Source organism: Microtus oregoni, unplaced genomic scaffold (assembly GCF_018167655.1).
Source record: "Microtus oregoni isolate MIOR12 unplaced genomic scaffold, Mior012 000013F_ref0000133, whole genome shotgun sequence".
NCBI classification, from domain to species: Eukaryota; Metazoa; Chordata; class Mammalia; order Rodentia; family Cricetidae; genus Microtus; species Microtus oregoni.
The window spans coordinates 41,875,437-41,887,755 of record NW_024543072.1 but is presented as its reverse complement, the minus strand read 5'-3'; the positions used below and the strand labels follow the sequence as shown (position 1 = coordinate 41,887,755).

The window sequence follows — 12,319 nt, the reverse complement described above, 5'->3', positions numbered from 1 at the left end:
GTTTGCGGCATGGCAGTGGCAACAAACAAACATAAAATAAATAAATAAAACCTGCTTGTTACTTGTAAAAAAGACTGGACAGCTTTCTAAGTACCACTGTATACTTACAGCTGGTTCTAAAACAGTTTCAACAGTGAGGCTACAACAGCCTTAAAACAAACCCTGTGGAGTCCTGGCAGGTCCAAACTAATTCCACTTTGTAGTGTGTGTGACTAAACCTCAGTCCTAATTTGTCCAACTCAGCTTCTCAACCAACACCTTTATTAGGGGCCTTCTAGAACAGCTTTCTCCCAGTAATATATCACTTCTTACAGCTGATTAACCCGTAACTCACTTGTGAAGCTAAAATTTTAAAGATGTGAGATTTATGCTTAATTAAAAAGAAAATGCAACAAGAACTAAAAATGAGCACAACAAGTTGTCACAGAGAAGAATGGTCTAGCGTGGATGGCCACTCAGACAATCTAAGTCCACAGACCAAAGCTTCTGGTGTATCACAGAGCAAATCAACACTCTGGCCAAAGTTAAAGCCCAGCGCCACTGGCATTAGTTTTTGCCATCAACGAGCATTTAACTTAACCCAAATCTTACACCAAAGACAAATCCTACAGAATTTTAACAGAATTAAAAACAGAAGGAGAAAGTAAGCATACAAAACTAGGAAACAAATGAATTTCCAAGCTGCCTTACTAATAGACCGACTCTGCTGTCGTAAACAGCTGATGCAGACAGGTGACTAGCAGACTGTCTACACTGTCAATGACAGCAAGCAGAGTAGGGCAATCGAGAAATGTCTTCAACTGAACTATGCCCAAATTTGCAACCAGGAATTTACAGTGACCCATGACCTATCCTCTTTCAGCTATTAGAACAGGCAGATAATTTAAAAGTGATAAAAAGTTTAGGCGTCAATAGCTATAAGAATCATAAACTTAGGCATGGTGGCACACAACTTTAATCTTAGCATTTAGGAGGTGGAGGAGGAAGGATCAAGAATTCAAGGCTGGCCCACACTACCTATCGAATTTAAAGGTAACCCAGGCTACAGGTGATCCTGTCTCAAAAAGCTGGAAAAACCCAACAAACAAATCCCAAATTACGGCAGCATTATCTGTAATAAGAACGGACTCTTATAAACCTGTCTTCAAGCTAGCTGCTAGAAGGTAAAATGTGCTGGCAGTATTAATAAGCTGACTGTAGAAGGCACACATCTGCAATTCTAGCATTTAGGAGGCTGAGGCAGGACAATCTTATCTTCAACTCCAGACCCTGTCTTACAACTCCCAGCTCAGAAAAGGGTCTTTTTTGGCCTATATATAGATTGGGTTTGGATAACAAAATAAAACAAAAAAAAAAATCTAAACTATTTCTTATTTTTAAGATAAATGATGAAGTTTATCTGTAAGTTTTAAGTTCTGCCTGCACTCAATGGAAGGCCATCAATGTCAGAAGAATACTTGGCTTCTCTGAAGAGATGTTTCAAAATTTCAGATTTTAGAGAACTCCAAAATTAGATAAAACCTTGAAATTTTGTAATAAAAAAATAAACACTAGGAAAGGCTGCAACTCCAATATAGCTTGAGGCGAAATTCCACTTATGTTCACTTAACTGAGTAGTGATATGAGAAATGGAAAAAGAAATTATTCCACTTATAAAGCTAGAACCACCCATGAGAAAACAAAAGTCTGTCTAAAAACAAGCTCCTTTCCAAGGTTCTCTGCGAGGTTAACTGTTAGCAAGCCATGCTCCTACAGAAAGTGGCAGGAAAGATGAACAAACAAGCCATCCCAGCAGAGTCCAAAAATACCGAGGTAATACATAACACTAATAAAGTTATAGTGCAGTTATCTGTAGCCAGGCAACCTATCCTTCCTTTTGCTGGTTCCTTTATCCAACACATATGAATAATTCTTACTGTTCTGTATTAAAGAACTGACATAAATTGTATCAGGAACATATGGTTAAATGCTAGTTGTTATTAAAAACCACAAGCACATGAATGATATTAATTCAACTTAATTCTCAAGTGATTTATGTCACAAGTCTTTAAAATAACTAACTCTCAAAATAGAATAAAAGAACACCAGTGAAACTTTAAATGCATTTCTGGTGTGGGAGCTCCTTCTGTCTATATGTTGCTTTTGTTGGTTAATGAATATAGAACTACTTTGAGCCTATGGCAGGGAAGAACAGAACTAGGTGGGAAAGTTAGGCTGTATGCTGGGAGCATTATTTACATGCTAAAAACCCCAAACCAAACCAAAAGGGCAGAGTCAGGGAGACAGACACGGGGAACTTTACCTGGTAAGCCACAGCCATGTGGCGATACACAGATTAAGAAAAATGGGTTAAGTTAATACATAAGCCAATAAGAAGCTAGAGCTAATGGGCCATGCACTGCTTTAATTAATATGGTTTCTGTGTGATTATTTCGGGTCTAAGCTAGCTGGGCAGCTGGGAACCAACAAGAGCCCTTCCTTCAACACATTTCCAAAGAGTGAGGGCAAAGAGGATGCAAGGAATTGGAAAAGGAGACTGCAGCATTAGCTACGGAAACATCCACAGCTGGGTGCCATCTCATCAGAGTTCACTCTCAGAATCCAAAAGAAAATGCCTGAGTGTGTTCCTACTGCTGCTTACAATACAATATGTAGTCAAAATAACAGAGCTGGTAAGGTGGTCAGCGGCCGAGCAAGTACAGCTGAGGCACCAAAAAAAAAACAACAGTGAGTGTGTGTGCGCGCATGCCTGAAGAGCTGTAAACATGTCACATGATCACAGTACTGTATCATAATAGAGACTAAAACGAAGTTTCCAGAGCAAATGAAAGGGCCAGAAAGGCATCCTTTGATTAGCGCAATCAGCAAGTATCTGTTCAATTATTTACACGCTAAAAACCCCCAAACCAAACCAAACCAACCAGCCAAACAACACCAAAGAAACCCAAAGACAAGGGCTTACACATTTGGGTTGAAAGGGAATGCATTACAGAAATAAAAGGGGTGGTGTTTTAGAGAGCACAGACTGGAGGGGAATGGAATACCGCACTGCAAAAGGTCATAAGAGCATTCTTTTCTCTTAAAAAAAAATAAAATAAAATAAAAAAACAAAACTTCACGTGAAAAGAAGTCATTTCAATTGAAATTTAAAGGAGAACATGGAAAGAGCTGTCTCTTTAAGACTGAGGGCACTATGTCTCCAATACATCAAGACAGTTTACTTCAGGTCTGCAAAAGGCCTGGAGAGTTGACAAAACTGTGTCTGCTCTGCATCCCCTACCAGGGTCACGACTCACTTCCTCTCTGCTCACAGCATGCCTCTCTCAGAACACACTCTGATTTGGTTGTGCTACTGCATTTCCCATTACATGAATTAAGCAGAAATGAGGTTCAAAAAATACACATGAAGAAGTATTTACCATGTTTCATTAAATTATTCTTAAGCAATGTTCTCTTCTTCCCTCTGCAACAAAGTGAAACTTACATGCCAAACCCCAGCCCTCAAGACTGCTCTCCAGTGACGAGGACAGATGAGTGCAGCTATGGTTTTCAGATTTACAGCAATAACTCACATACAACAAAATTTTCCTTGACATTGGCCAAACTATTCCTCTCTAGACAAAGTGCATCCTTGTTTTAAGAGTTTTTGACTATATTGTCCAAGCTGACCACTTTTTGCCTTGAATGTAAACCAAAAAAAGGGACCACTTCAAGAGAAGATGGATTAGAGTGCCAGGAAAGCATTTTCTACTTCCTGAAATTCAATCTACATTGAATTACTGATACTTTTGGCAATATGGAAGAATCGCACTAATATATAAATCTCTAACACCCCTTTAGAAAAGTCTTTACAATGAATGGTTGGTTTTGATTGCAAATTTTTAATGGTTTGTAGGTTTAAAAATGCATTACTAGTGTGTGTGCATGGTGTGTATGTGTGTGGACATATGTCATACATGACTGTAGAAGTCAGGATGTGGTTCTCTTTTCCACCTTGACATGGGTTCTGCAGAGTGAACTGGCTGTCAGGACTGCGTGACAGGACTATGTCTGCTGGGCCACAGACAGCCCTTGGCGATTATTTTCAGCACTGAAAACACTATCAATTATGAAAGGTTACCCTTTTTCTATGCACTACAGATCCTTCGGCTGATAACATCCTTTCTCTGAGAACATCTACAGACAAAAGGGAGAAAGAAAACATGAAAAGTGAGCATTAGCTTTCAAACATCTTCAGCTGAGTTCTGTCCATCAAATGCACAGTGTCTTGTCATCAAGTGTACAGTGTCTTGTCATCAAATGCAGTGTCTTGTCATCAAATGCAGTGTCTTGTCATCAAATGCAGTGTCATGTCATCAAATGCACAGTGTCTTGTCATCAAATGCAGTGTCTTGTCATCAAATGCAGTGTCTTGTCATCAAGTGTACAGTGTCTTGTCATCAAATGCAGTGTCTTGTCATCAAATGCAGTGTCTTGTCATCAAATGCAGTGTCTTGTCATCAAGTGTACAGTGTCTTGTCATCAAATGCAGTGTCATGTCATCAAATGCACAGTGTCATGTCATCAAATGCAGTGTCATGTCATCAAGTGTACAGTGTCATGTCATCAAATGCAGTGTCATGTCATCAAGTGTACAGTGTCTTGTCATCAAGTGTACAGTGTCTTGTCATCAAATGCACAGTGTCATGTCATCAAATGCACAGTGTCTTGTCATCAAATGCAGTGTCTTGTCATCAAGTGTACAGTGTCTTGTCATCAAATGCAGTGTCTTGTCATCAAGTGTACAGTGTCTTGTCATCAAATGCAGTGTCATGTCATCAAATGCAATGTCTTGTCATCAAGTGTACAATGTCTTGTCATCATATGCACAATGTGTTGTCATTAAATGCACAGTGTCTTGTCATCAAATGTACAGTGTTTTGTAATCAAATACACAGTGTTTTGTCATTAAATGCACAGTGTCTTGTCATTAAATGCACAGTGTCTTGTAAGAGTTCGTGGTTTTAGAAACTGTTCTAGTTTCAAACGAACAGAAAAGGATTCTTAAATCAAGGAAAGTTAAATTCTAAAAACTCAAGACCTAATTAATTTCAAATGAAAATAAAATATGAAGTAGCCAGGATTAGATGTAAATTAGCAACAAATCTTCCTTCTTCAACATATTTCTATAAGTATCAGAAATGAAAAAAAAATGAACCATTTGTTTATAATGCTAACTAAGTAGTCAATAAATCATCTGAGGGTTACATTATATTTTCTCAAGGATAAATAAATTTTCTCAGTATAAAGGCTGGAGAGGTGGCTCAGTGGTTAAGGCGGCTCGAGTGTTTGCTGTGCAATTCTGAGGATGGAAGTTTGAATGCCAGCATCTATGTGACAAGCTGGGCATCCAAAAATGTCTGTAACTCTAGCCCCAAGGGATATGACATCATTCCATACATATATGCATATATACTCAAGCAGCATGTGCACACGTGCACACACACAAATAAACTTAAAAAGAAAAGCACACATGTTTTAACAGATTAAGTTTACTCAAAAGGGTCACTGCTAAACAAAACTTTCAGTTCAGGAAAAGGACAATTTTCAAGCTGGAAACTAAACTAAGTCATAATTAATTATGTGGCTAGTTTAATTTGTCAAGTCTACCAAGTATTCGTGCCAAATGGTCCGTATCTTCTCATTCTAGAATAGATGTTCTTCCCAGAACAGAGTAAGGATGAACCACGTGAGGACTACCAACACATTTAAAAAAAAAAAAAAGTAGCTGTTGAAATATATGGTCTCAACAGAATCATCTTAAATTCTTTGGCAATACCCAAGTCCTTATTTTTTTAGAGGCAGACTTTAATCTATAACCTAAACTAGCTTCAAACTCATGATTCTCCTGTCTCCATTTCCCGACTGCTGAGATTATATGCATGTATCACAATATCCAAGTTCCTTTTCACTTTTAGCTGTTAAGATACATACATCTTGTTTTCCTACATTACATGATAAACAGAGGATGGGGAGGAGATCAACAAGCCACAGGTTTGTATTCAAGGCCTATTAAATCCACAAGGGAGGAACAAAGTTCATCTTATTCCTTGTTATGCATCTAGCACCAAGCACAAGGATAAGTAAATGCTGGTGTCAGTCGAGACACTGAAAGAAAACTGCAGACCGCAGAGCTGAATCATGTGAATATTATATACAAGTACACTATTATGTTCAAATAGAAGTAAACAACACTGCTAAAAATGGGGAAAGCCAGAAAGGGACAGTGCAATCAGTTGAATAAACAATTATCTTCTGGCCAGGTGTGATGGTGTACACCTTTATATCAAGTAGTCAAGTAGAGGCAGAGAGAGATCTCTGTGGGTTCCAGGCCAGTCAGAGATACATGGTGAGACCTGTCTCAACAAAACAAAATATCTACTCAAGTGCTTACTTTTATAACATTCCAAGGTATATAAGGGGATACAGATAAGATTAGTGATGAACTAAAATAGAAGATGAGATAGGGATTAGATTTGCAGGAAGGGGAAGAGCTCATGTAAGCACATGTTCAACTAGAAGTCAATAAGTATCTCAAGTCAATTGATTTGATATTTCAGTTTATAAAAAATTAAGTAGACAGACATACAGGCCCAGTCCAGAGCTGAGGTTATCAAATACTGTATGTCAAACCTGAGTAAGATCACTCCACTATATTCAGAGTACAGTGCAAAAAAGTAAATAGACAAATTTAAATGATTACATATTTAAAAGAAAAAGCAGCCAATGAAACAAAACCCAGAAGTTTAGAGGGTGAGCCAAGAGCAATTGCAAAGAGCAGAGTAACTAGAACCTTAATCACAAAGTAAAGAAGATGTCTGAGAATGGGACATAAGCATGAGACACTGCATGGGAAACCGAATGGGACACAAGCATGGGATATAAGCATGAGACACCGCATGGGACACTGAATGGGACACCACATGGGACACTGTATGGGACACAAGCAAGGGACCCTGCCAAGTAGGTGAAGGGAGATGACAGTGTGCTGAGCAACAGAAGTGACAGCAGGGCTCTTTCTCCTAAGTAAATGGTGACAGTGAAAACTAAGACTCCAAGACACAAGAACATAAAAAGAAAGGGAGCCTAGGCCATTGGAGACCAACTAGAATGTACAGTAAAGATGATGGTTCTGGTATTTTCTATAAGTTAACATCTTGCACCAGAGTTTTGCCTTGTCTGCTTCAGGCTCCAAGGCTGGGAGAGAAGGGGCAGTCTCCAACAGAAAACCTTTGCAAATTCTTCCCAACACTTCCCTTCTTCTCTGTATTTACAAAGAGGCTCATAAACATACACGGCTCTGTGCACACACAAATACATATGGCTCTGTGCACACACAAATACATATGGCTCTGTGCACACACAAATACATATGGCTCTGTGCACACACAAGTGCATATGGCTCTGTGCACACACAAATGCATATGGCTCTGTGCACACACAAATGCATATGGCTCTGTGCACACACAAATGCATATGGCTCTGTGCACACACAAGACAGACGGACCACTGGAGTGGCCATTACCTACACTACACTTTAGGCTCTGTGCACACACAAATACATATGGCTCTGTGCACACACAAGTGCATATGGCTCTGTGCACACACAAATGCATATGGCTCTGTGCACACACAAGTGCATATGGCTCTGTGCACACACAAATGCATATGGCTCTGTGCACACACAAATGCATATGGCTCTGTGCACACACAAATGCATATGGCTCTGTGCACACACAAATGCATATGGCTCTGTGCACACACAAATGCATATGGCTCTGTGCACACACAAATGCATATGGCTCTGTGCACACACAAATGCATATGGCTCTGTGCACACACAAGTGCATATGGCTCTGTGCACACACAAGTGCATATGGCTCTGTGCACACACAAGTGCATATGGCTCTGTGCACACACAAGTGCATATGGCTCTGTGCACACACAAGTGCATATGGCTCTGTGCACACACAAGTGCATATGGCTCTGTGCACACACAAGTGCATATGGCTCTGTGCACACACAAGTGCATATGGCTCTGTGCACACACAAGTGCATATGGCTCTGTGCACACACAAGTGCATATGGCTCTGTGCACACACAAGTGCATATGGCTCTGTGCACACACAAATGCATATGGCTCTGTGCACACACAAGTGCATATGGCTCTGTGTACACGCAAGTGCATATGGCTTTGTGCACACACAAATGTATACGGCTATGTGCATATGCACACACACAGCTTAAACTTCTGCACCAAGTTTCCTCTATGAAACAATGTAACACAAAGATCCCTGAACTAGAAATCATAGCATTAGAATTCATTTCTCATTTTCTCATTCTTAATTAAAAAATTAATTTTCTCAAGAAGATAACAAATTATGGCATTTAATATAGAAAAGCAATTCAGTGAGAAGGCAGTCATAGAATCAGGAAATTTTGAATTAGAGAGTTTAGCAGGTATGATTGGAACGCACTAGATAAAGCCATTAGACTGTGGATATTTTATAACTGAGCTCTTAGAGTACTGAAAGATAGATTTCCATCTGTACATGCTTGGTTCTCAATTTTGAAGAAGGTGGAGTAAGGACATCACTTGACTCAAAAGAAAATAGATTAGAATCTAAGCATAGAAGACTGAAATAAACTGATTGAAAGCTAAGCACTGAAAAGCCCTTTTAGAACCAAGGATCACCAATTCTTGGTCAATGAGCCTATACAACAAAAGGCTTATTTTTGTTTTTACAGAACACAAGGACAACAGTTCCCCAAATTACATTTCTAAATATGAGCACAGCTAAGCTACAATCTAAAAAAGAAAAAAAAGGAAGGAAGGAAGGAAGGAAGGAAGGAAAAGAAAAGAAAGACAGACGGACCACTGGAGTGGCCATTACCTACACTACACTTTAGGATACTATGCCTTCAACAGGGTGTGAATATATCTCACCCCAGGAGTCCTAAGACGCCCGATGATGCTATTAGTTAAGTTTTCTCTGTGAACTAAGACTGATGCACTCTACAACAGAGGAGGTGTACGTATCAGCCTCTGGGTTTGTCTTTTAGTCACTAATAATACAATAGCTTAAAAGGTTACACTAAAATATCTGAAACAAATAGCACACGTGTAATTAGTCTTAGAAATTGTTCTCTTTAACTCTACTAAGGCAGCCACTTAAACGGTTGAGAGCAGATAGGCAGTAAGATGAGAAACAAATGCTTATCCACAGCGGGCGGTGGTGGTGCACGCCTTTAATCCTAGCACTCGGGAGGCAGAGGCAGGCGGATCTCTGTGAGTTCGAGACCAGCCTGGTCTACAAGAGCTAGTTCCAGGACAGGCTCCAAAACCACAGAGAAACCCTGTCTCAAAAAACCAAAAAAAAAAAAAAAAAAGCTTATCCACAATGAATTTCTACAGAGTCAAACCAACTTGTTTTGATGATCTCAGATACGTATCACCTACAGCACTTCCTGTATATTTAATTTACACATGAATTTAAAAGGATGGCTTATTCAGGGCCTTTAAAAACTCGACAGTCAACAAAGCATTATTCATATTATGTTGAAAAAAATCTATAAAGTTATTAAAATAGCTTTTGGAACTAATTAATACTGTAAGATATTTTATATAAAGATGTAAGTATTTAACCAAATAATAAAATACAAAACTGTCATGCCCTAACCTTAACTTCCACACTTAACCAATTAAATTATAGGCAAACAGTAATACTGATAATTAAATGAAACCACTCTAGAATTCAAACCAACTGTCCATTACATAAGAGCTTGGGCCACTGTCTTCAATTAGAATATTAAAAATCACTACAAGTTTGTTTTTTTCCCCAGTCATTAAAAGCATTACTGTTGGGTGGTGGTGGCACATGCCTTTAATCCCAGCACTCATGAGACAGAGAGAGGCATATAGATCTCTGAGTTCGAGGCCAGCCTGGTCTACAAGAGCTAGTTCTAGGACAGGCTCCAAAGCTACAGAAAAATCCTGTCTCAAAAACAAACAAACAAAAAAGCATTACTAAATAGCTAAAACATATCATTTACCATGGCCCATTTCTAAGTTAACGTTATAATCTATGGAAAACCTGAGAACAGAGGGTTAATTAAACATGAAAAGCATTTCAGGTAATAAGGTAAACATTCCTTCACCTGATTTTTTTTCAGCTTAGAAATCTTACATATGCTCTTAAAAAAATACTCTGCATTTCATAAAAATGATTCAGAAAGTGCAACCCCCAGGGACAACGAACACACAGTGATGTAACTCACCTAGATAAGGAATGCAAGGTGTCATCTTTAAGCTACTTATATAGTCTCTGAGTCTTTTGTAGTTATCTTCTTTACTCATTACATATTCTAATTTTTCAAAGGTAGTTTTGTCTTTTCGACTTAATAACTAAAAAACAAACAGAAAAGCCTAAGTTATTTACAAGTTCCATTTTATTTTTGCAAAGAACTGAACAGAAGCTGTATTTAGCACAAATCTGGATTTTAATTTTAAAGTTATACTTTCCTTAATTTTATTTTGGTAGGATATAAATAAAACAAAATCAGGCACATGCATTAATGACAGAGTATTTATAAAATCACCTTTATATGCACATAAATGAACCTATTCCTACTAAGAGGTAAGCTATAATATATTATTTTACTATTATATGTAATTAAGTAATTTTTTATTGTTTTTTCTAACTTAAAATAACTATGTGAATACATTCATTTCAAATGCCCAAAGATTTTTACTCACTGCTTCCTTAAAAACCATTCCTTCATAATCACCAAGAAACACTCAACTGTAAGTGATTAACAACTTTTCTTGACAGATCCAGAGACAGTTTGCAGCATATGCGCTGGAGATTACTACAAATGACCAGGGATGGTGAAAGACAGCGATTTAGTACTCACAATACTAACTTAAAGCTCCTGGAGGTTTGTTTTGCTCTGTTAGCATTCCAAAGACTGTGGTTTAAAACCTCTGAAGTAACAATTTTGTCACAACACAGTAAGACTTGACTTTACTACATGTTAAAATACTGGCTCTCTGTACAACATGCAAACATTTCACTTACACAATCGCCATCTAATTCTGCTATAAGGTTAACAAGAAAGTTTGTGTGTGCTATTACAGATGACAGAAGAGAGTCAGTCACAGGGATAGCAAGTGGAAGACTGTACCAGTGCTCTCAGTCTTATTTACACAGATGCATGCTTCTGTTTCTCGGGGGGGTCTCAAAGACTGGCTCTGATAATGGAACAGTCTGACACCCAACCCACTAGTCTTTTCTGGTCTGTGGTACATTTTCTTGATTAATGACTGATGTGGGTGGACCTAGCTCTCAGTGGATGCAGTGGGATGCGGCAGGCAGTCCTCAGTTGTTAGGAAAACAAGCCGAGTAAATGAGCAGCAGCATTCCTTCACAGCCTCTGCACCAGTGCCTGCCCCCCCCCCCCCCCCCCCCCGGGTTCCTGCTTTGGGCTGCCCTGCCTTCCCCCAGTGATAGAGTGTGATCTGAGAGCTGTAAGATGAAATCAACCCTTTCCTCCCCAAGTTACTTCTGGTCATGGTGTTTTATTAAATAACAGAAACCCTAACTAACACACCAATTTAAAATACTTTCCTTGTCCTATGTCAGGGATCCAAAGCAGAGATCTATTTCTGGGTTTTATTCAGTTTGATATAGTCACACATATACACATTTATCTGCTGTTATGTTGCCAAATTACACAACAGGCAAAAGCTAATGTCTTCAAACCCCACTTTCTAAGATATATTCTGCCTTTTTAAACCTAGAATTTTCTTATAAATTTTATAGCTGATCTTTACCCCAGTAGTACTGGTGCATAAATGCTAAAATGTTATGTATTTAAGGTATCTATATGTATACACACACACACACACACACACACATAATATGTATTATACGGTCCAAAGCTAATAGAGCATTTTGGATGGATTTTCTTAGCAAGTTCTAAGTACATAAAATTATTACCTATAGTTACTATGCTTGCACCTTATATCTCAAATTTTCTGTAAAAATTGACTTTGTGTCTACCCACTGAACTACAAACCTCTTCCATTTACCCTTACTTTGAAAAATGCTCACTCTATTCTCTACTTCTACAAATTCAACTTTGAATGCTACACATCAGAGTCAATATTTCTGTCTCTGGCTTAGAGTCTTCAAGTTCATCTATGTTGATGCAAATGCAGCCTATACCTTGGGGATGGTGAACAATTTCTAACGCAGAAAAAGCAGACAGATCTTTAACC

At 38.6% G+C, this 12,319-nt stretch overlaps 1 protein-coding gene across 5 annotated transcripts in view; it reads right to left on the bottom strand.

Moving 5' to 3' along the window:
* Positions 1-12,319, bottom strand: part of Ralgps2 (Ral GEF with PH domain and SH3 binding motif 2) — a 143,790-nt gene that overhangs the window by 60,245 nt on the left and 71,226 nt on the right. For all 5 annotated transcript variants that reach the window (XM_041662281.1, XM_041662280.1, XM_041662282.1 and 2 more), the window contains one exon: positions 10,318-10,444. In XM_041662281.1, the coding sequence (XP_041518215.1) occupies positions 10,318-10,444 (127 nt within the window). The remainder of the gene's footprint in view (positions 1-10,317; positions 10,445-12,319) is intronic.